General features: G+C 56.4%; 1 protein-coding gene across 1 annotated transcript; it reads right to left on the reverse strand.

Moving 5' to 3' along the window:
- Positions 1-244: 244 nt before the first annotated feature.
- LOC112270128 lies at positions 245-918 on the reverse strand. Its single transcript, XM_024457866.1, has 2 exons — positions 683-918; positions 245-581 (listed from the first exon to the last, which is right to left on the reverse strand). The coding sequence occupies exons 1-2, from the start codon at positions 842-844 to the stop codon at positions 273-275; spliced, it is 471 nt and encodes a 156-aa protein (XP_024313634.1). The 5' UTR covers positions 845-918; the 3' UTR covers positions 245-272.
- Positions 919-23,907: the final 22,989 nt, after the last annotated feature.

Genomic DNA, 23,907 nt, shown 5'->3' on the forward strand with positions numbered 1-23,907 from the left:
CGTCGGTCGGCTCGTTTACTGAGCCGCGCGCCTTGCTCCTTGCCTTGGTGGGACCGCGCGTCCGCGCCCGCCACGCGCCCGCGTGGCGCTGTCAACCGGGCCCCACGCCCGAGGCGGGGGCACGTGCCCGGGAACCCCCAGTCCCAGCAAGTCGACCCCAGGAAGCACACGGCCCCCACGCACCCGGGAACCCCCCCCCCCCCCCTCCCCGAGAAGCAGCTTCCCGGGAGGTGCCCAGGCGGGAATATTTTCCGAAGCCCCGCTAGCCCCTTTCAGGCTGGTAGCTGGCTGGGGAGCTCATAGACGCTCCCCAGGATGAGACCTTCCCGGGAACCCGGGAAAAAGACCTGCGCGTTGCGCAGCAGTGGTACCTCAGGTGCCACTGGTCCGACAATCAGGCTCTTGATTCGGTTCCCATGCTGCAGTGCTATGGTGGCCCTTGGCTGCTGAAATGCCACACGGCCATCAAGAACAACTGCAGGTATCTGGCGTGCTTGACGAAGACCGGCGCCATCGGCGATCCTATCAAGAAGCGCCTTGTACTCTGCCTCCCATGCAAAGTAGCCGCACCCTCCCTCGACCTATGTATGCGCAAGGAAGAAATGGGAAGGTAAGAACAAAAGAACTGTTGTGCTCAGATGACGGATTTCTTAGTCAAAACCTGGGAGGACGGAGTACCTACCTCCTCAATCTGGCACTTGTAGAAGCGTTGCCCCCTCCTCGGCCCAGCTCGACGTTGGAAGTTGGAGATGAGCTCTGCACGGCCACACCTGGGGCAAGGGATCAAAGGGAGGCAGGGTGGTTCATCTATTCCATTCCCAGATTGGGCGGTTGAGCCAGGCATCGCGGTGGGTAGCGACTTGGACTGGATTCTCGAGTTCTAAGGAAAGGGGTTGTGAGGTTATCGGATTCCTTTGAAATCTGTCTGAGGAGGGGTGTTGGGTTTTTATTTCTGGAAGGGGCACATATGAGGGGGGTGTTGTGTGTCCAGGTTGTGAGCCAGGCGAGGAGGTACGAGTGCTAGGGCCACGCGTGGTAGTCTTCTGGGCCACCACCGTAATTTATTCACATCGTCCAATCGGGTTAATATTTGTCGCGGAAAGCCACCCTGCATGGCAATGTCCGGTGAAGCTTCGATCTGTCTTCGGGTTTCAACTTTCCCGTGAGGCAAACGAAGCTGCGGAGGAATAATATTCAATGCCAACACGTGTATGAATCGTTGGTCTGGCGTCCTGTGCTCGTGAGTTCTTTGGAATGACGTCGTCGTTGTACTTTCAGTTTGCTTTTCTCGAACATGTTAGGCCGCTGTGCGCATGCATCTGTTGTGCCGAGGTCGCTTACGTAAGATGAGTCCACGTATTTTGGCCCTGCTGGTGCTGCTGCCATTCGTTTCTTGGGCCCCGTGGGGGAAGGACATATAGCAACATGTCACGAGAGCACGAAGCTGGCGAGCCCTGAGGACAATGCTTCAAGTGCGAACAACACACCGCTGTTTCGGCACGGGCACGCTGCGTGCACGCTGACGTCTCGTCTGTTTGTCCAAAAGGTTTGCTCAGTTCTTGGTCAGTTCTGCGTTTTGAAGAAACGTGTCTGGTGGGTGAGCTAGGGTTCTCTGGTTTGTATCACACTCCGTCTCTGCCAAAAATCAACCTGCGGTTGAGTGCGTGGCTGATGGATAGAGTCCTCCTAAGCTCATGAAACACCTCATGGATAGTGACCACCCCATCTAAAATATTTCCGTTTTTCATAAATGCCGTCTGACTCTTACTCACCACCTTATCCGCAACTCTCTCAAGCCTATTTGTCAGTACTTTAGTCACAATCTTATAACAAACATAATATAAACATATTGGCCGATATTGCTTGATAGTTGCAGCATCTTTCGTTTTAGGAATCAGAGTAACCACCCCATAATTAAGTCTTCTAAGTTGCAACTCCTCAGCATGCGGGCTATCAAGCATTCTTTTGACCATCTCTTTAACCATCTCCCAAAACTGTTTATAAAAGATTACTGGTAAGCCATCTGGCCCAGGAGCTGTATTGGTTTTCATCTCTTTAACTACTAACTCTATTTCCTCCATAGTGAAAGGCTTAGTCAACTCTTCATTGTCTAGTTCTGATAGCATGTGCTTTGTTGACCAAGGGGCTTCCACCAAGAGATAAGTCCCCCCTGTCCTCTGAACCAAATAGACTCTTATAGTAACTAGAAATGTGTTCTTGCAACTCTTTCTCATCTTGTATAACATTTCCTTCATGTTCCAAATAAGCAATATTACATTTTCTGTGTCTTCCATTGGCAGCACTATGGAAGAATGAAGTATTTGCATCTCCCTCAAGTAACCACTGTTCTCCAGCTCTCTTCTGCCAAATAAGCTCCTTGTCGTCGCTCGGTGCTCCGACACCGGGGGCGTGCAGTCACGTCCCCCTTTAGGTTCGGTAGGGGCGTTTGGGGCGGAGACCCGGTGATCGCCGGCACGGCCGATGAGGCCCTACGGGGCCGGCGAGACAAGGTGTTAGGGTGCGCGCTGGTCCAAGAACAGGTACACGCACGTTTTTTACCCAGGTTCGGGCCACCCGGAGGTGTAAAACCCTACGTCCTGCTTGTCTGAGCTAGTATTGGTTACGAATAAAAAGGTTTACAAGTTGCCGGGCAGGTTCCCGGGCTTCCTCTCAATGTCTAAGTTCTCCCTACCGCTCTCTGCTGGCTGTCTACTGGAACCAACTGGTCCTGATCCAATGAGCCAGCGAAGGGAACTTGTGGAACTGAACGACTATCCCACTGACCAACCCCCTTGACCGTCGGCATGAGTCCTCCTCTTATACATAAGGGGATGCCACATGTGCCACGGTGCATGAGCTACAAATGTCCAACGGGGAGGCATGCAACCCCTCCCGGCGAGCTGGTGGCGTGCATGGGTGCCACCTCCGCTGCTAGGGGCCTAAGACCCTAGGGTAGGATTAGACAACCACTGTTCCTTGGATCGGACGGGTAACTACCCGTCGGTCGGCTCGTTTTTTGTGCCGCGCGCCTTGCTCCTTGCCATGGTGTGACCGCGCGTCCCGTGCCCGCCACGTGCCCGCGTGGTGTTGTCAACTGGGCCCCACGCCTGGGGCGGGGGCACATGCCCGGGAACCCCCAGTCCCAGCAAGTCGACCCCGGGAAGCACACGGGCCCCACGCACCCGGGAACCCCCTCCCGGGAAGCAGCTTCCCGGGAGGTGCCCAGGCGAGAATATTCCCCGAAGCCCCGCCAGCCCCTTTCGGGCTGGTAGCTGACCGCGGAGCTCATAAACGCCCCCCGGGGTGAGACCTTCCCGGGAACCCGGGGAAGGGGCCCGCGCGTCGCGCAGCAGTGGTACCCCGGGTGCCACTGGTGCGATAGTAGCCCCCGGGCGTGGGCCGGCATCACCTGTTCCCGGGAAGGTCTTCCCATGGTCGGTTGCCGGGCTACGCCCTTAACCAACGCGTGGGCCCCGATCAGCCGCGGGCCCGCATCCCTTCGCTGCCCCGTGTAAGGCGCTGTTACAAACGGAGCAGTGACGCGCGATCTCCGCCCTAACCCCCTAAATAGGGCAGTTAAGGCCACTCCGTGCATTACTCCCACTGATTAGGAGTTATCCCCGCGCACCCGTAGGGTACGAAACCGTTCGTTACCAAACGGCCGGGCGTCATAAAGCCTCTACTGCTGCCAAAAGGGGAACAACACTTTTGCCCTTTCGCCTCCATCCTCTTCCGCATCTCGTATCCCTGCACTCCTGTCAGCTTCCGTCCTCACTTTCCATGGCGCCCCCCACCACCAGGAAGGGGAAGGAGGTCCAAACCTCGAAGAAGCCCGCGACAAGCAAGACCAAGGCGGCGCTCAAAGCGGCCGCTGCCAAGGACTAGAAGAGGCGGGAGATGCGCGCCACTGTCGCTTTCTTCCGCCCCGGCTACAATGGCGAGGCGCTGGGGAAGCCTCGGCACGCCGTCGCCTCCAACTTCAACGAGCATGGGGAGACGCGGATCTTCCCGGCGGGCGTCGAGCACCAGGACAAAGATTTCCGGGTGTTCGCGCGTTTCCTTCTCTGCGGCATGGTGCCGCCCTTCTCTCTGTTCCTCCACGCACTGATTGAGTCTTATCAGCTGCGGGTGGCGCAGCTCCACCCCACCTCGCTGTTCCTCCTCGCCACCTTCCAGTTTCTCTGTGAGGCGTTCGTGGGGGTGATGCCGTCGGTGGGGCTCTTCCGCCACTACTTCTACCCGCGCATTGACAACGCGAAGGCAATGTCGTCAGGGGTGGTCTTCCGCGCCCGCGACCAGATGAAGTCAGAGTTCATCGTCCGGTCGGGGAAGAAGATTGAAAAAGAGAGGCGGGGCGACTGGTGCTGGGTCCGGCCCCTGCCTTGGCGGCGGCCGCTAGCTCCGCGCCGGGAACCGGTCCCGGGGTGCCCGCCGGTACCCCGGCAGCGCCAGCGCCTGCGGGGGTCACCGGCGCCCCGGCAACGGCCTTCGCCTCGGTGGCAGGGGCCTCCGCGAGTTTGGCTCCCGGCGCCGCGGCGGCCTCGCCGACGACTCCCGGAGCTCTCCGGGTCACGACGATGCCTCGGGCGCCCTGGGCGTCGCCAGCCCGTGGGGTCTTCCAGGGTTTCGCGCTTCGGCGCAGCCCCCCGAAGTCTTCCTTGCCGGCGGGTGCCAGCAAGAGGGCAAGGAGCGACTCCCCACCCGACACACCAAGCAAGAGGAGGCAGCTCGCCCGCGGCAACCCAGGTGGATGCTCCCGCCGGCGCAAGCGAAGCAGAGGAGGCCGCCCCGGCAAGCCCGATGGCCGCACAAGGTAACCGCCCTGGTCGTTCTTGTCCGCCTTTGAAGGCGCCATCCTTCGCCGGTTCTCATGCTTCTCATTGTTGCAGGCACAAGTCCGCCCATGCCCGGAACGGTCGTGGCCGTGGTTGACCCTGTCACACCAATGGCACTCGGGGTACCACCGCTGCGCGACGCGTGGGCCCCTCCCCCGGGTTCCCGGGAAGGTCTCATCCCGGGGAGCGCCGACGAGCTTCCCGGCAAGCTACCAGCCCGAAAGGGGCTAGCGGGACTTTTGGAATATTCCCGCTTAGGCACCTCCCGGGAGGAGGTTCCCGGGTGCGCTGGGCCCGGGTGCTTCCCGGGCCGACTTGCGGGGACTGGGGGTTCCCGGACGCGTGCCCCCCGCCTCGGGTCGTGGGGCCCACTGGACAGCGCCACACGGGCGCGTGACGGGCGCGGAACGCGCGGTCCCACCAAGGCAAGGAGTAAGGCGCGCGGCTCAGTAAACGAGCCGACCGACGGGTAGTTACCCGTCCGATCCAAGGAACAGTGGTTGTCCAATCCTACCCTAGGGTCTTAGGCCCCTAGCAGTGGAGGTGGCACCCATGCATGCCACCAGTTCACCAGGGAGAGTTGCGTGCCTCCCTGTTGGACACTTGTAGCCCATGCACCGTGGCACATGTGGCATCCCCTTGTGTATAAAAGGAGGACCCATGCCAGCGGTCAAGGGGGTTAGAGGGTTGACGGGTCAGACAGTTGGGAGGATAGTGAGTTGATCAGTTGGTTCTGGTAGATAGCAAGCAGAGAATAGCAAGGAGTACTTAGACATTGAGAGGAAGCCCGGGAACTGGCCCGGCGAGAACTTGTAAATGCTTGATCCTCAATCAATATCAGTTCAGACAGGCAGGACATAGGGTTTAACGCCTCCGGGTGGCCCGAACCTGGGTAAAAAACGGGTGTGCCTTTGTTCTGGTACTAGCGCGCCCTCTTGGCACTGGGTCTCACCGGCCCCATAGGGCCTCATCGACCGTGCCGGCGATAACCGGGTCTCCGCCTCAGACGCCCCTACCGAACCTAAAAGGGGGACGAGGCTGCACGCCCCCGGTGTCTGAGCACCGAGCGACGACAGACCCCGACTCGGTCGTCAACGCCGCGGGGGCGGAGGTGGAGGCGGAACCGGCCCTCACGTCCGGCCCCGCTGCGACGGACACAGCGGCAGCGAAGCACGCCGCCGCTGCCGTGGTGGCATTTGGCGATGCGCCCGAAGCCACGGACGTGGTCGTCACGGGTTCACCTGTCGTCCAACAGGAGGCAACCCCTGCCGGAGGCAGGGAGCCTTCTCCAGCCCCAGGGTCCCCGAGCGCGGGCGCGGGGGAAGGTACCGGGGAAGAACGGCAAGACCCCCGGGAGCAAGTCAGCGACCCCGCGCCTAGCCCCACTTCGGGAGCAGGGGCCTCATCATCTTCGGGGGCTCTCCCCGGTATCGACCTCGGCACCCTCGCCGGGGTCGCTTGGAACCCCCTTACCTGGGATCCGAGCGTCTTTGAGCGGGGGCACCGGTTCCTGGACGCCATCCCGGACCAACAATTTGCCTTCGTCACCTCCTACAACGAGGTGAGGGAGCGAGAGGCCGTGGAGAGAGAGAGGTGCGAATTCTCCCGGCTGCGCGAGGAGGCGCGGCTTGCCCGGCAAGCCCTGGAGGCCGCCCGGGAGCCGGTAGTCAAGGAGACCGAGCTCCGTCGGCAACTGGAGGTCCAGCGCGTGGAGCTCCAAGGAAGGCTCGATGCGATGGCGGCAACTCTAGAAACGGCCCGGAAGGAGCATGCCGAGGTGCTCGCGACGGCCCTGACGCGTCTGGACGAGAAGAGCGAGCTGATCGCCAATTACCGCGACGAAATCCAAGGCCTCCTCGTCCTGCTGGAGGTGCAGGTCAAGGCTGCCGAGGATGCGGCGAGAGCGGCGGCCCGGTATGAGGCTGAGCTCAACTCCGCCAAAGACAGAGCGGCCGGGCTTGAGGACGAGTTGGCCGCCGTCCGGGAAGAGCCCGCCAAGGCCGGCGTGGACAACGCGACCAAGGCCGCAGAGCTTGCGAGGCTGGAGGACCGCGTCAGCAAGGCCAAGAAGGCCGCGCAAGACGTCCGACTCCATCACGGCACGCTGATCGGGCAGCGGCAGCTTGAGACGGAGAAGCTGGCGAAGATCGCCCAGTCGCTGTGTGACCTGCTGCCCAAGTTCGAGCTGCAGGCGGCGGACGTGGACGGCACGGACGTCACGACGCTGATCCCTTTCTTCTCCGACTTGGTGGGGAAGCTCGGATCGCTCGACGTTTGGATCGCCAGGTATGGCGCCAACGAAGTCGCCAACGGCGCTCGGAAGGTTGCCGGGACAATCCTCCTGCGGATTCATCTCCGGGACCCGGAGTTCCCCTTCGAGTCCCTGCTGGACGCTTGGTCCGATAGCGAGGATGAGCCCACGCACACCCAATCAGTGCGCGAGTTCGTCGACGAGGTTGTCGAGCAGATGCAGATGAAGCCAGAACCTGATCTCCCCGCCAACCCCCTGGCCGAAGACGACGACAACTAGTTGTCGCAGCCCCCGGCCGTACTCGTTGCTTCCACTGTACCTCCTTCTGTTTGCTTTCCCTGCAAGTATGGCGCTTAGCGCCGTTTGAACAATCGCCTTTTGATCAGTCCATGTAATCATTCGGCACTTAGTCAATCAAGCTCGTTAATTTGCTCAATTTTTGTCTCTTATTCCCGAGGCTGCCTCGCGGGATGGTTCCCTTAGCCTTTGTGTGTTACGCCTTGTGTTGCCGCGGACTCGCACGCCCCACCCTCGACCAGACCAGGGACCCGGGACGGACCCGTGGTGCCGACCTGGGACCAAGCGGTAGGCGGCGAGCCACTCCGCTTGCGGGGTAACTACTCCAAGCCGTGTCCCCCCGGGACGGACCCGGGAGCCACACGGGGAGCGCACTCCCCCCGCAAGCGTCCTCCTCACACCCCGGCCGCGCGCAGGTTCGGGGTCCACACTCGGCAAAGCAGCGTTAACTCTTAGTTAAGTAGATTTTTTGACAAGTTCATTGTTCCTGATGCTGTCTAGCAGAGCGGCCCCTTTTAGCCTTTGCGTATTTTGCCTTGTGTCGTGGGGGACTCGCGCGCGCCTCACCTTTGACCGGACTAGGGACCCGGGACGGACCCGTGGTACCGACCTGGGGCCAAGCGGTAGCGGGGAGCCACTCCCCTTGCGGGGTAACTACTCCAAGCCGTGCCCCTTCGGGGCGGACCCGCGGAGCGACACGGGGAGCGCACTCCCCCCGCAAGCGTCCCTTTTAACACTCCGGCTACGCGCGGGATCCGGGGCCGCACCCAGCAAGACAGTGCTCAGTTTCGTTCTGCTCTTAGCGAATTCAGCGTTCATGTTCAGACACTTAGCTTTTCCGTTCAGTCGAATGCCTCGTGACACGCGGCAGCAGAATGCAGCTGGTGCACCGCCTTGGTAGGAAACCAACTTGGGTACCTGTTCATGTGAAACGATCTCTGAGGGATGCGGCAGGACCGCGGGGGCGGGATCGCCGCCGGCGGCAACCGCCGGCGACGATGCCACCACCACGCTCAAGCGGCAACCCTCGCCTTTAGGGACGGACCCTGGCTTTCAGGGAGGAACCCTAGCCTTCAGGAAGGAGCGCTGGCCTAGGAGGACTCCGTCCCGGGAGCAGCCGCAAGACGGCTATAACGTCCTCGCCGCCAGCTGCGCCCCACCCAGAACGGCGGGCACGGGTGGCGAGGAAGTTATAGCCTCCTGGCGACAGCCCCCGCAACCGGGGAGACCTGGTTTTTTCTGGGGAACTCGTCCCAAGGGATGCGACAGCCCTTGTTGCCCGGGAGTGAAACTGCTCGAGGGCCGCGGCAGGGATGCGGTGAAGGGCCGGAACGGGCGACGAGCGTCGGCACTGGCGCCATCACAGCGTCCTCGCAACGACCCGCGCCCGAAAAAGGCTCTCTCAAAGGGAATGCGGCCGGGTCTCTATGATAGTGCACCCTTCGGCACAAGGCACAGATGGCATGCACTAACATAGAGTCTCCGCGGCAGCCCCTGCTCCTTGCGGAGGTGTCCTATGGAGGGGGGGCGGCAAGGGCACTGTGGCAATGCACCCCATTAGCACCGGACGCTAATGGGATGCACCACCACAGTGCCTCTGCGGCTACCCTCGACCAGGAGCCGCCCACTTGAGGTTGCGCGGCAGGAGCACAACGGCAGTGCACCCATCGGCGCAGGATGCGGATGGCATGCACTACCATCGTGCCTATGCAGCGTCCCTCGGGGTTGGCTCAATGGGGTGATGCAGCAGGGGCGCGATGGCAGCGCATCCGCCAGCGCTAGGCACCGGCGGGAAGCATCACCTCCTGGCACCACCCGCCTTAACGGCCCTGAACCTGGCTTCGCTCGGAGCCGTTCCACGGTTGGGGCGCGCCTTTTATAGGCGTGGGAAGGGGGTTTGCCACCGCGCGCGACGGGCCCCCGCAGCATCGTGGCGCCCTTCCCTCGAATGCGGCGCAGTTCCCGCCGACATGTTTACCAGGCAACCGTGACACATGTGGCGGCAACCTGTCAACTCAGAAGCCTCGGAGTGCGGTGAGATCCTTGTGTTGCGGTCTTCCCGCACCACAAGGCACCGGTGTATGGTGCGACCCGTGGGCAGCTCACGGGCACCACAGTGTACAAGACTCCACCCTTTCCTGCAGGTTAGACTCTTACCAGGCCCGAGGTGCCCTCCTGCCTCCTAGAAGCCCAGTGATGCACGTTGCGGGAAGCCCGCCAACGGCATGTCCAGTGATGCGCGTTGCGGGAAGCCCGCCTACGGCATGTCCAGTGATGCGCGTTGCGGGAAGCCCGCCAACGGCATGTCTAGTGATGCGCGTTGCGGGAGCCCGCCAACGGCATGTCCCGTGTCGGGACGATCCGGCAACGGGTTTATGTTTCGAGGCTAAAACAGCCCCCTGCTCACAACCAAGTATGGAAAGACACCTTTGTGCACTTAAAGCAGGAGCCAGAAGAAGGAAAACACGCGAACAAACAAGGCAAACTCAAAGCTCAGGGCTGAAACACTTATCTTTATTTACGATTAACTAGCGGTTTACACGCGGGGGCTGCCCGGTTAAAGTAGTTCGAGAGGTATGCATCGGCGGCAGCACCTGAGGGTCGGGCTCCACCGCTTCACGAGTAGAACTTGCGCAAGTGCTCAATATTCCAGCTATTGGGCACCGGCAAGCCGTCTTCGGTTTCCAGGCGGACAGCCCCCGGCCTGGTCAGTTGCACCACCCGGAAGGGGCCCTCCCATTTCGGAGTCAACTTGCTCCCGGCCTTCGTTCCTTGTATCCGTCGCAGGACAAGGTCTCCGTTCTCGAGCCCCCGGAGACGGAATCGCCTGTCGTGATAACGACGGAGTCCTGGTAGCGCGCGGCTCGCACAGCAGCCCGGCATCGAAGTTCTTCGATGAAGTTTAGATCGTCGACCCTTTGCTCGTGTTGGCTGGTGTCGCCGTACGCGCGTACTCGGGGAGATCCGTAGTTGAGCTCGAGGGGCAGCACCGCTTCTGCCCCGTAGACAAGGGCGAAAGGAGTTTTGCCCGTTGCCCGACTAGGTGTGGTCCGGATGGACCACAGCACGGGCTGAAGTTCTTCGATCCAGTGCTTCCCGTGGCCTTTGAGCTTGTCAAAGGTTCTCGTCTTGAGCCCCCGCAGCACCTCTGCGTTGGCTCGCTCCGCCTGTCCGTTACTCCTCGGGTGAGCAACGGACACGAAGCGCAGCTTAGTGCCCATGTCTTCGCAGTAGACTTGAAACGCAGCGCTCGTGAATTGCGTGCCGTTATCGGTGATAATGTTGTTGGGAACACCAAACCGGCACACAATGCCCTTAAAGAACTTGATGGCCGCCTGGGCGGTCACCTTCCGCACTGGTTCCACCTCCACCCATTTGGAGAACTTGTCGATGGCCACAAAAAAATATTCGTAACCGCCAACCGCCCTTGGTAGCTTGCCGACGATGTCCAGTCCCCAGACCGCGAACGGCCATGAGGACGGGATGACATGTAGGGCCTGCGCCGGTTGGTTGCTCTTCTTTGAGTGGAACTGGCAAGCCTCGCACGTCTTCACAAGTCGCTCCGCATCGGCCAGAGCCGTGGGCCAGTAGAAGCCATGCCGAAACGCCTTGCCGGCTAGAGCCCGGGAGGCCACATGGTGTGAACATGTGTCTCGATGTATGTTTTCCAACAGTGCACACCCTTGATCCTGCGGCACGCAGATGAGTTTGATACCATTCGCACGCCTGCGGTAGATGCTACCATCTACCATAGTGTACATCTTGGCCTGTCGCGCTACACGCTCCGCGGCGACATCATCTTCCGGGAGAGCCTCCCCTTTCAAATAGGGGGCGATTTCTTCCGCCCAGGGGGGAATCTCCCTGCCAACACATGCCGCCATATCGGTGGCGTGGACCCCCGCTGCTGCAAGGGTTCCTTCGGTTGCCGGAGGGGCGTCCCCAGCAGCCGGCTGGGGGGGCGACTGAAGGAGCCACTTGCTTCTGACAGAACACGCCCGCCGGGGGCTTCCGGCGCTTTGCTGCCATCTTGGCCAGCTCGTCAGCAGCGAAGTTGTCCTTCCGCTTGACGTGCTCGAAGCGCAAACCCTTGAACTTTTGTTCCAGCTTGCGGACTTCCTCCACGTACGGTGCCATTTGAGGGCAATCGTAGTCCTTGTTCACCTGGTTGATCACGAGCTGGGAATCGCCGCGAGCAACCAGGCGCTTAATGTCGAGGGCGACCGCTGCCTGCAACCCGGCAAGCAGGCCCTCGTACTCCGCCGTGTTGTTGGTGGAGTTAGCGAAGTCGAGTTGGACAGCGAACCTCAACTGGTCCCCTGTTGGTGACTCGATGACGACCCCAGCGCCTGCTCTCTGAAGGCTGAACACACCGTCGAAGTAGAGGACCCAGTGGTCCTCATCCAGCTTGCCGGGCAGGCTGGTCTCCGACTCACCTTCTTCCACGCCCGTGGACGTCCATTCCGCGACGAAGTCCGCCAGGGCCGTGCGCTTGATGCTTTTGGAGCTGGCGAAGTGGAGGTCGAACTCCGACAACTCCATCCTCCACTCGGCCACCCTCCCGGTGGCTTCATGGTTGGTGAGGGCTCGCTCAAGGCAGAACCCGGACACCACCGTGATGCGGTGCGCCTGGAAGTAGTGGCGCATGTTGCGGGACGCAAGGAGACCCCCAGAAGGAGCTTCTGTACTTGCGGGTACCTTGTCCGCGCGTCGCATAGCACCGTACTAACGAAGTACACCGGGTGCTGCACCAACCGCTTCCGTGGTGCCAAGGTTGTCGACTCGCGGGCGGTCCCCGGGTCTGAGGCGGTTGCCGGAGGCCGCTCAGCCCCCTGCTCCGCAGCCCCAGCCTCCGGGACATCTTCCTCCCTCTCGGCAATCAGCACCGAGCTGACCACCTGGTCAGTCGCCGCTAGGTAGAGTAGCAGCGGTTCGCCCAGCTTGGGGGCGACGAGGATGGGTGGCGACCTCAGGTACTGCTTGAGTTCCTGGAACGCCGCCTCGGCCTCGGGAGTCCAGTCGACTGGACCTTCTTTTTCATTACCCGGAAGAAAGGCAAGGCACGCTCGCCCAGCCTGGAGATGAACCGTCCCAGCGCGGCAACACAGCCGTTGAGGCGCTGGACATCTTTCACCTTGCGGGGGGCCTCCATCTTCTCGATGACTTCTATCTTGGTCGGGTTGGCCTGTATCCCCCGGTGTGAAACCAAGAAACCCAAAAGCTGCTCGGAGTTGACACCGAAGGTGCACTTATCAGGGTTCAGCTTGAACTTGATCCTGCGAAGGTTGTCAAACACTCCCGGAGGTCATCAACCAGCGAGTCCCTACACTTCGATTTGATGTCGATGTCGTCCATGTAGGCCTCCGCATTGCAGCCTAGCTCGGGCCCCAAACATTCGCGCAGAGCGCGTTGAAATGTGGAGCCCGCGTTCTTCAACCCGAAAGGCATGCATGTATAGCAATAGCAGCCAACCGGGGTGATAAACGCTGTCTTTTCCTCATCCTCGACCGCCATCTTGATTTGATGGTAGCCGGAGAAAGCATCCAGAAAACTCAACAAATCACAACCGGCGGTAGAATTAACTATCCGGTCAACACGGGGTACAGGGATCCTTGGGGCATGCACGATTAAGACCAGTAAAATCTATGCACATGCGAAGCTTATTCCCTGCTTTAGGCACTACTACAGGGTTAGCCAGCCAAGTGGGGTACAAAACTTTCCTGATTGCCCCGGCAGCCCTAAGCTTGCCCACCTCTTGCTTGATGAAATCTTTTCGCTCTTGTGCTTGCCGCCGGATCTTCTGCTTGACAGGGTGCGTATCCAGGCGCACCGCGAGCCGATGCTCGATCACCTCCCTGGGGACTCCGGGAAGGTCCGACGGTTGCCAGGCGAACACGTCGGTGTTATCCCGGAGGAAGGTGACGAGGGCGCTTTCCTATTCGGCGGCCAGGTTCGCACCGATAGTAACGGTGCGCTCCTTGTCGCCGGCTTCGAGGGGCAGCTTCTTCACTTTGGTGGCCTCCTCCCGGAGCCCCTGCCCCTTGCCGGGGCACGAGCTCGAGCCCGCGCCTCCCCCGGCAAGCCCTTGCGGGGTGGCGCGGGCCTTCTTCGTTGCCGGGACATCACCCGGCAAGCCGTCGTCCTCGACAACATCTTCGTCGCCTGCGTCAGCTGCAGCAGCGGCCCGGACGACCTTGCCAACGCACCAAGCCGCGTCTTTGAGGTCGCACTTGACGGAGAGGACTCCATAAACGGACGGCATCTTCATCACGCCATAGTCGCAATGTGTGGCCGCCATGAACTTGATCAGCGCCGGCCGACCAAGGATCCCGTGGTAGGGCAATCGGGTATGCGCCACGTCGAACACTATGTGCTCGGTCTTGAACGCTTCCCGGGACCCGAAGGTGAACGGTCCTGAACGCTTCAGCTGCTCCATCGGCAGCTGGAGCTTTTCCACCAGCCTGGCGGACAGGAGGTTAAGCCCCGCTCCGTTGTCCACTAGCACCTTGGTCACCATCATATTGCTAATGATCGGCGAGACGACGAGGGGTATTACCCCGGAACCCAACTGTCGCACTGGGTGATCGTCGACGCTGAAGGTGATCGGCACGTGCGACCACCTCAGCGGCTGCTGCGGCTCCGCATCCGGCAACAGTGCGCACACGTCGCGGGTGAGGCGCTTCACCGTGGCGTGGGATGGGACAGCGTAAGCTACCCCATGGATGCAGGCGACGCCACGAGGCTCCTGGAAGCCCGGTTCGCCACCGCCGGTATAGTCGGACTCGCGTTGATCCTCAGCGTGCGCCCTGTCGCATCGCCGAGGAGGGCGTTCCCGCCCAGCGAGGGTTGGCCGCGGCCCCCTTGGGGTTCATCCCTACCGGCACCACCGCTGGCCAGCCTCGGACCCACTCTGGGGTCATTCGGGCAATCTCGGGAGAGCTGTCCGATGTCCGATGTCGCCACAATTGAAGCAAGCGCCGGCGGCGCGGCGCTCCTCGTGGCGCTGCTCCCGCCGCTGCTTGATCCCTTGCAGAACGCGGCAACTCTGCGCGTCATGGGTGGAGTTGCTGTGGATGAGGCAGCGGGGCGTGTCGCCCTGCTTCCCGCCAGCCTCTCCACCCGGCGAGGCCTTCTTCGAGGGCCTCGCGGCGGGAGCCCCCGAGTCCGCAGCGAGGACTTGCTTCCCGCTGCGCTTGCGAGAACCCTTCTTCTGCGAGCCCTCGCCAAGGCTCACGGCAGCCTGGGCTGCCAACTCGGGCGCTAGGCGCCCTTCCTCGGCCATGGCACACTTGTGCGCCAAGGCGTACAAGTCCTGCGTCGTCCGGATCCGATGCGTGCTCAGCTTCTCGCGCATTTTGGGATCACGGGCGTTGATGGCGAAGGTGTTGATGATGGCGGCCGCCTCCGCCTCCGGGATAGAATAGGAGAGGTTAGAGAAGCGGTTGACGAAGGCCGGCAACATCTCTCCCGGTTTTTGCACGATAGTGTGCAGCTCCGCCATGGTTCCCGGGCGCTTATAGCCGTCCTGGAACGCGCTCATGAACTGCTCGCGCAGGTCTGCCCAAGTGGCGACGGACCCGGCGGGCAGGTTGAGCAACCAGGTTCGTGTTGATCCTTTCAGGACCATCGGGAACCAGTTCGCCCTGACCTTGTCGTCGGCGCCGATGGCATGCATGCCCAACGTGTAGGTCAGGAGAAAATCTTTGGGGTTAGCAGTCCCGTCGTACGTACCGAGCGCAGGCGCTCGGAACTTACGGGGCCACGTCACCCGCCGCAGCTCGCGCGTGAACGCGGTGCAGCCGTCCTCGGGGCCCATGGGAGCGTCTTCCTGCTCCTGTGGGCGCTGGCGCTCCACCTCGCGCCTGCGCCGGCGCTCCAAGCGCGGGCGCAGATCCTCCTGCTGGCGGGCATTCAAGATGCCACGTGCATCACCCCCCGGAACGGTGGGCGATGAGTTCGAGGACCCCTCCGGGCCCCCGTCTCCTTGGCCTCGCTGAGGAGGGGGAGGGTTCTCCCCCTGTCGTGAGGCGGGTGGCGCGTCTCCGCGCTCCGGGTTCTGCTCGCGGCCGGAGCCTCGCTCGGTGCTCCGACACCGGGGGCGTGCAGTCACGTCCCCCTTTAGGTTCGGTAGGGGTGTCTGGGGCGGAGACCCGGTGATCGTTGGCACGGCCGATGAGGCCCTACGGGGCTGGCGAGACAAGGTGCTAGGGTGCGCGCTGGTTCAAGAACAGGTACACGCACGTTTTTTACCCAGGTTCGGGCCACCCGGAGGTGTAAAACCCTACCTCCTGCCTGTCTAAGCTGGTATTGGTTACGAATAAAAAGGTTTACAAGTTGCCGGGCAGGTCCCGGGCTTTCTCTCAATGTCTAAGTTCTCCCTACGGCTCTCTGCTGGCTGTCTACTGGAACCAACTGGTCCCTGATCCAGTGAGCCAGCGAAGGGAACTTGTGGAAGTGAACGACTATCCCACTGACCAACCCCCTTGACCGTCGGCATGAGTCCTCCTTTTATACATAAGGGGATGCCACATGTGCCACGGTGCATGAGCTACAAGTGTCCAACGGGGAGGCATGCAACCCCTCCCAGCGAGCTGGTGGCGTGCATGGGTGCCACCTCCGCTGCTAGGGGCCTAAGACCATAGGGTAGGATTAGACAACCACTGTTCCTTGGATCGGACGGGTAACTACCCGTCGGTCGGCTCGTTTACCGTGCCGCGCGCCTTGCTCATTGCCTTGGTGGGACCGCGCGTCCCGTGCCCGCCACGTGCCCGCGTGGCGCTGTCAACTGGGCCCCACGCCCGGGGCGGGGGCACGCGCTCGGGAACCCCCAGTCCCAGCAAGTCGACCCCGGGAAGCACACGGGCCCCACGCACCCGGGAACCCCCTCCCGGGAAGCAGCTTCCCGGGAGGTGCCCAGGCGGGAATATTTCCCGAAGCCCCGCCAGCCCCTTTCGGGCTGGTAGCTGGCCGAGGAGCTCATAAACGCCCCCCGGGGTGAGACCTTCCCGGGAACCCGGGGAAGGGGCCCGCGCGTCGCGCAGCAGTGGTACTCCGGGTGCCACTGGTGCGGCACTCCTCAAATTGGTATATGCCCTCCAATTGCTCTTCTAGGTTGTATCTAGTAGCCCACTCTTCTTCAGTTAACCCCCCTCAGCTTGAGCATCTAACAGTTTGATATCATGCAGTAGTTATTGTTTCCTTTTCTTAATTTCACTACTGGTATTTGCACCCCAACTTCTTATAAATTGCCTCAGGAACCTAACTCTACCTTGCCAATCATCTAGTGTATTCTGAAGCCAGGCTTGTTCCAGCCACTTAGCAATGACCAGCTCCTTGAAACCTGCAACCTTCAGCCAAGCTTTCTCAAATCTTAAGATTATAGATTTATTTGGTACCCCCTCTCCAGTATCCAACACAAGAGGGCAATGGTCAGATCCAACTCTAGTAAGAATTGTAACCATAGCTATAGGAAATCTAGTTTCCCAGCTATTAGAGACTAACACTATCCAAATTGACCATCACTGGGTTTAGCTGCTTATTTGTCCATGTATAATGTCCTCCACATTTCCTCAACTCCCTAAGGTGGAAGGAATCAATGAAGTCACCAAATCTCTCCATGAGCTGGAGATCCACATTGGAATTGTTTTTGTCATCCATCTCTCTAATTAGGTTCCAATTTCCTCCCAAAACAACTGGACCATTAGAATGTTCCATCTTGTGGTGTAATTCCTCCAGGAACTCTGCTCTCTTTTCCACCTGGGCAGGACCATACACCACAAGAATTTCCCAACTTCATTTTTCCACTTTCTGCTTCAGTTTCGAGTGATTGTGATAGCTGTGGTTGGGCATCCGAGTGCTTCAAATGGCATGTTGTTTCTTAGTGCTTCGCCGCGATTTAGGGACTCCGCAATATTATTATATCCCCAGGATACTGTCATTCTTTCCCTATTGAAGATGGATTAACAACCTTTATTTGGTTGTATTCTCATTCATCTTAACCAATCATAACACCAATTAGGTGTGGTAGTTGGCCACTACTTATGAAATATCTCAAACCCACGAGTTATTTTTAATAACAAAACCGTAATTTCACCCACCAGTGCTGCTAAGGGCAACAAGAGCTAATAGACTCAGTTAGGGCAACAGATGGACTCGTCAGGTTCGAACTGACATAGGCCTTACTAAGACCTATATTCCATGAAGGAGTCGCTTCTGTTAGGTTCTTATCTTAGATTCCGTCTATACAGAGTCTAGACCTTTTCTTCACACACACAATAGAAAATATTAATCTTAGATTCCGTCTATACGGAGTCTAGACCTTTTCTTCACACAATAGAAAATATTTTCAATCAATAATATAATAAGATAAAATTGATTAGAATAAAGAAAGGGGCAATAGTTAGGAGAGGTGCGCCTAGCTTTTTGTCTCTTTTACCGCAGGAAGTTCTCCAAAAGTATGAAAGGTTGGAGGGCTTTGTACCAACCATTCTAGTGTGGTTGGATTCTGTTCAACAGCCCAAGGACTTTCCGCACATTTTTGGTTCTTTCCACTGCTTGAAGTTATTGCGACAACTAGGATGAAACGACGAATCCCAACTACGGATATATAAGACCCGAAACTGCTAAGAGCATTCCATCCGGCGTAAGCATCTGGATAATCAGGAATGCGACGTGGCATACCCGAAAGCCCTAAGAAATGCATGGGAAAGAAGGTCAGATTAACCACGAAAAAGGTGATCCAAAAATGGATTTGTCCTAAAGTTTCAGGATATGTGCGACCAAAGATTTTACCTACCCAATAGTAAAATCCTGCAAATAAAGCAAAAACAGCTCCCATAGAAAGTACATAATGGAAATGTGCAACCACATAATAAGTATCATGTAGAGCAATGTCTAGCCCAGAGTTTGCTAGAACTATTCCTGTGAGCCCTCCTATGGTGAACAAAAAGATGAACCCTACATCAAATAACATGGGTGTTTTGTATTGTATCGAACCTCCCCACATGGTAGCGATCCAGCTAAATATTAACGTCGAAGCCGACAGTAAACATATGATGAGCCCAAACTAGAAATCCAAGAACACCTATACTTATCATGGCATAAACCATGCCTAGATACCCGAAGACCGGTTTTCTTGAAAAGGTCGATACGATATGACTAATAATACCGAATCCAGGCAGAATGAGAATATACACCTCCGGATGACCGAAGAACCAAAAGAGATGCTGGTATAATATTGGATCTCCCCCTCCTGCAGGATCGAAGAAGGTTGTATTAAAGTTTCAATCGGTTAATAACATTATAATAGCCCCCGCCAGTACCGGAAGTGATAATAAAAGTAGGAATGCTGTCACTAGAACGGACCAGACAAAAAGTGGTAATCTATGCATAGTCATTCCGGGTCCACGCATGTTGAAGATAGTTGTTATAAAATTGATAGAAGCTAAAATTGATGAAATACCCGATAGATGCAGACTAAAAATTGCTAAATCAACTGCTCCTCCGGAATGGCTGGTAATACCGCTTAAGGGCAGATAGACCGTCCACCCAGTGCCGCTGCCCACTTCTACTAAAGCTGAGCTTAATAAGAGCAAGAGACTTGGTGGTAACAACCAGAATGATATATTATTTAATCATGGAAATGCCATGTCAGGTGCACCTATCAGAATCGGAACAAACCAATTACCAAATCCACCTATCATCGCCGGCATAACCATAAAAAAGATCATTAAAAAAGCGTGAGCCGTTATTAAAACATTATAAAGTTGATGATTCCCACCAAGAATTTGATCACCGGGTCCGGCTAATTCCATACGAATCAGTACGGAGAAGCATGTGCCCATCACTTCAGCAATGACACCGAAGATGAAATATAGAGTACCAATATACTTGTGGTTAGTGGAGAAGAGCCATCGAACCAGATTTGTCATTTTCTTTTCGTTTTGAAAACTTTCCTTATCAGAGAGGGGCCCGGGGGCTGGAAGAGAAGAACCTTAATACTAACCAAGTTTCGAAAATTCTTCGACTTTCATTTCCTCCGTATTAAAAATCACAGAGTTAATTCAAAAGCCTAGGTGTTATTCCTGAGCTGCTGATCCCCCCCCTCGGTGAAAAACAGTAATACGCCTGGAAGAATTCCTCCCTGCGGACTTCCCCGTACTCAAAGTGAAATGTCTAAGTGCTCTCTCCTTTAGGCTTTGTCGCATTCTATCTCTCGCCATCACTCGATGAAACCTCTACTTCAATAGAAGCTCCTCCTACTACTCCTCCTTATCCTTCTCACTCGTCGTTTCGTTGGTCTTTTATTGGTCATTGATTGTTTAGCCTCTTTGACAAAGTTAGTAAGAAGAAAAAGTTCTATTATCTGAAGCTTTTTTACCTTCCTAGGGATATGGAATTATAGTACCATTGGAAGAAGAGAGAATCGTTGGTTCATATAGAATCCATGTCCTAGGTAGCAGAGTGCTGAATTGCATCCGTCCGTAATAGGACTCTTTCGACCAACTGCCGGAAGGTTGCAGATTGCAAATTATTCTGCTGAAGGTCTCCTAGCATGTGAAAGAGTCTTTCCAGGGACTCCTCGCCTGTAGTGGTACGCGGATTGTCCAGGGCCCTCGCCCCACGTCCCATCCAATCTCCCCTTCGATGCAGGCCCAACATCTTCCTGATTATCTCAACCTTGACCTCGAATAGGTCTTCCACTTGAATGCGGGTCATTTTGATCTCATAGGCAGAAGGGGAGAGAATTCTTCCCAAAAGCCTCCTTTCAATGGCTTCTACGCTATCTCCCCCTATTATCTCATTGGATTGAAATGGAAAGGAAGTCGTGGGCTGAGCCTGATTAACTGCTTCTGGAAGAGCGGGAGGCGTAGCTTGTTCCCCCAGAATCGGTTGAGGGAGCAATGAGGTCGTACCACGCTCGGAACTTGTCGAATCCTCTACCAAATCCGAAGTGTATGTGAATCCTTCATAAGTGGAGGATGAGGTCGAATCGTCTACCAAATCCGAAGTGTATGTGAATCCTTCGGATGAGGCAGCTCCGTGAGGCATCATGGAATTTCCCATGGATAGCCCCCCTTCGGTAGCGAGGAAGAAGACCCGTAGAGCGAATCCTACGGCCATGATAAGAGTCATGGAGGAGCCATAGCCACTCCGAAGTAAGAACCTAGAGAAGGCTTCCTTGCTCAGTGAGCAAGCAAGTCTCCATCCCATACTCTCGAACGTCTCTACTCCAGCTAGTGGGATGAAATTTGAAGAAACCATAAGAAAAAAAAGAGAAGAGTAGCAAAAATAGAGTGAGTGAAATCCAAGAAACTAACGAACGTAGAATTTTCAATTTGATGTTATTGTTTAGATTTTCTCTCTGAGAAAGATTTCTTTTAATGGATCTCCTCTTGTTCCTCAATCTTCAGAGAATGCGGCGTTGGATTAGAGAAAGTTCTCTGTTCTGAACATTTCCTGGAAGTAGACGACACGTTTTAAATCTTAATGGCATATTTCGTTGAATCAGTCTTTTTCGCCACATCGTGTATAAAGGGAATCGAACCCAACTCTTCCACGAACCCCCCACGAATGGTCCTCCCTTAGCTCAATGAACTATGAAAATTCCTTTGCCTAGTTTTTTTCTTTTCAGTTCTCATAAGTCCTTGATATACTAGCAGAAACTCAATACTTGACCGAGTGCGTCACAGTGCTCAGGTAAAGTGGCAGTGGTTGAAAGCCAGCGGAAACGTCAGTGTTTTCTGTGCGTTACGATAGTAGTGGTGAAAGAAAATCCAATTCGAATATCTTGATTTTGAGTGGCAATGCATCGTGAACCGATATATATATCGTCTGCTAATACAAGACCCAATTGCAAGAGCGGAGCTCTACCAACTGAGCTATTTTTGCACATTCCAACAAAAAGCTACGCGAAAATTCCACAAATCAAATCCTACCATCTTTTTAAGAAACATTCTTTCTTGTTCTCCTTCCAATAAACATCAGGGTGCGAATCTGAGTAGTTCCAGAAACCGTCATGTAACACGAGGCATGAGCTCACCGAGGACGCCGTTGCTGATTTTCTTTCCTGCTCCTTCCGAAGCTTTCATGGCATACACCGAGTTCGCACGGGGGTTGGGCGAGAGAGGTGCTCACGGCCTAAAAGCGGCGGAGACTTGCTTGCTGAAGATGCTGGATGAGAGTTCGTCTAAGATTGAGACAGATTGCTTCAAAATCGCAGTCGTGATATACGTGGTTGGCAACCTGCTGGCCCCTTCTTCAAAGTATGATTACGTAGCCTTAGATTTCTTGAGCGTTGTTAATGACCCGGATATGATATCCCAATTCAACTGGTCGGCCTACGTCCTGAAATCCGACGAGGCCAACGGGTACTCGACGCTGACTTTGAATGGATGCCACCTATTCCTGCAGGTAAAAAAAAAACGGTCTCCTTGGAGAACATTTTGTGGGAATGCTTTTGCTTATGTGGATCTTGTTGTACGCAGGTATTCTACCTGGACACCATGGATCTGAGTTGCATACCCAGGGACATGGTGGCCACCCCAAGGGTGGCCGTCTATGACTATGAAACCATCAGGAAAATTACTGACATCCTAACTGCGACGTACAACGGAGAGGCCGTTTTCTACCACCCAACCATAATTAAGACCGTGATATTTTTGTTCTCTCCTTCTATTATTACGAAGTTATTCTTGTTGGGCTGAAGTGGTGTTGTTAATCGTGCAGATGTTGGACAGTGGCCCGTCGGCCCTGTGCGCCGTGGCCAAGTCAGATGGTCCTGTTGAAGAGACAACTCGTAGGGGCTTGATACAAAAACCATCTGTCGGTAATCACACTTCAAAATCTTGCTTCGATGGATCTAGCGCAAGCGATTTTGCACGACACCTACGGACGTCTTATCCAGAACTGGTTAGTGCAGGCCATGTTTTGACTCCGCAGTTCTAGAAATTATTGATGTCCTGACTGACGGGTAGTAAAAATCCAAGCAGGCACTTTCGACCATCCCCGTCATCCTGAAAGAGCACAATGCTCCGTTGCTGTCGTTTGCAAACGATTTCAGAGTTACATGCTAGAAGGAGATGTTTTCATTTGCCAACACGCTTGCGAGGGCGCATTTGTTGTCGCGGGCGCCGGTAAATGATAATGTCGAAGATGGCGTGGAACACCTGCCAGGTAATGTACATTCAGTTACCTTTGATTTATTCCGAATCCTTTCCGCTAGTTCTCTCAGTTTGCAATCCATCTTCGAAAACCAAAAACCTGGCCCACAACAACAGGGAGCTCTTTCGTGACACCGGCGGTAACCAAGTGCGGCTTCAGGACTAGTTCAAGGAAGGGGACGACGATGGTAAGCGAAAATTGAGAGTTCGATAATATTAAAAGGAGTCTGTTTATATAATAGTCGAATTTTTTTCTCAACAGAGACTTCTACCGGGCACAACCCTTACACGCGTAAGCGTTTGTGGCCAGACAGCAGCGAACGTCGTGACAGGAGGCCGGGTGGATCGGAGTCCCATTGTACGTGAATTCTGTCCTCAACTTTACTCGATGAAGAATCTCTGATAGTAACGATATCTCTGATAGTAACGATACTTTGTTACTATGGCGGCGCAATCGTCCGCTGCTTGAACATATCTCCGATAGTAACGATAATTTGTTCGTCCGATCAGGTGTGGACATTAGGCGAAGCAGTAAGCAAGCACGGTCTGAGGGGAAGTGCGTCGTGACTTGTACGCAGAAAATGGAAGTGCCGGATCATCGGAACACCCCCCTTGTTGATGTTAATACGTCTGCCGCGGGGGCGATTGACCGCCTTGTGGTGTTCTCGGACGACGTCTGGTCTGTCCTCATGATGGCGGCGATAGACGAAACAAACGCACGTGGTGATGTCCTGTTTGGCGAGACGCAGCTGGCGGTTCTCCTTGGGAGGCGTGTGCTAACGCCGTGCCGGTTCGCAAGGGAGCCTTGGGCCGTTGGTTCATTCCCATCGACTCCTTCGCCGGTGGCAACAATGGCCATAGACCATTGGATGGGTGTTGCACCATCGACAACCCTCGCGAGCTGAGAATAGTTAGCACCAGCTAGGTGTGGTCTTCTCTTTTGGTTCTATGGTTGACATGAAAACATCCATGTTGATGTGGAGACTATTTGTCAGCCAGGAATTGGATCTGCCATCCGTGCCCGAGACTATTAAAGATGGACGGTTTGTTTCTGAAACAGCAACTAGTCTTCGGGCGCAGCGTCTGTCACGATATGTGCACCCTACTCATCCGTCGGATGGATCAAGTAGACGCTTTCTTCAGCAAGGATGCGAACGGCATGCGTTGGAGGAAGTTTTTGGAACCAGACTTCTCGGTAAGGTAAGTAATTGTCCTTCGTGTGAGTTGTCGCTTCTGTGATGGTAGTTTTCTAGGTTTCAACATCCGTCGGCTGTGCACGCGCAGCTTTCCGCCCTCATGAGAGGAGATCCTGCCGGTCTGAAATCAACGCTAAGCCAGTTCCTCGTTGACGGCAGGTTCTTCAACG

Source organism: Brachypodium distachyon, chromosome 1 (genome assembly GCF_000005505.3).
Source record: "Brachypodium distachyon strain Bd21 chromosome 1, Brachypodium_distachyon_v3.0, whole genome shotgun sequence".
NCBI lineage: Eukaryota > Viridiplantae > Streptophyta > Magnoliopsida > Poales > Poaceae > Brachypodium > Brachypodium distachyon.

Coding starts and splice junctions, on each gene's coding strand:
- LOC112270128 (XM_024457866.1), bottom strand. CDS start 844: ATGCCTGGCTCAACCGCCCAATCTGGGAATGGAATAGATGAACCACCC. Junction 582..682: donor ACAAGTGCCAGATTGAGGAG/GTAGGTACTCCG, acceptor GCGCATACATAG/GTCGAGGGAGGGTGCGGCTA.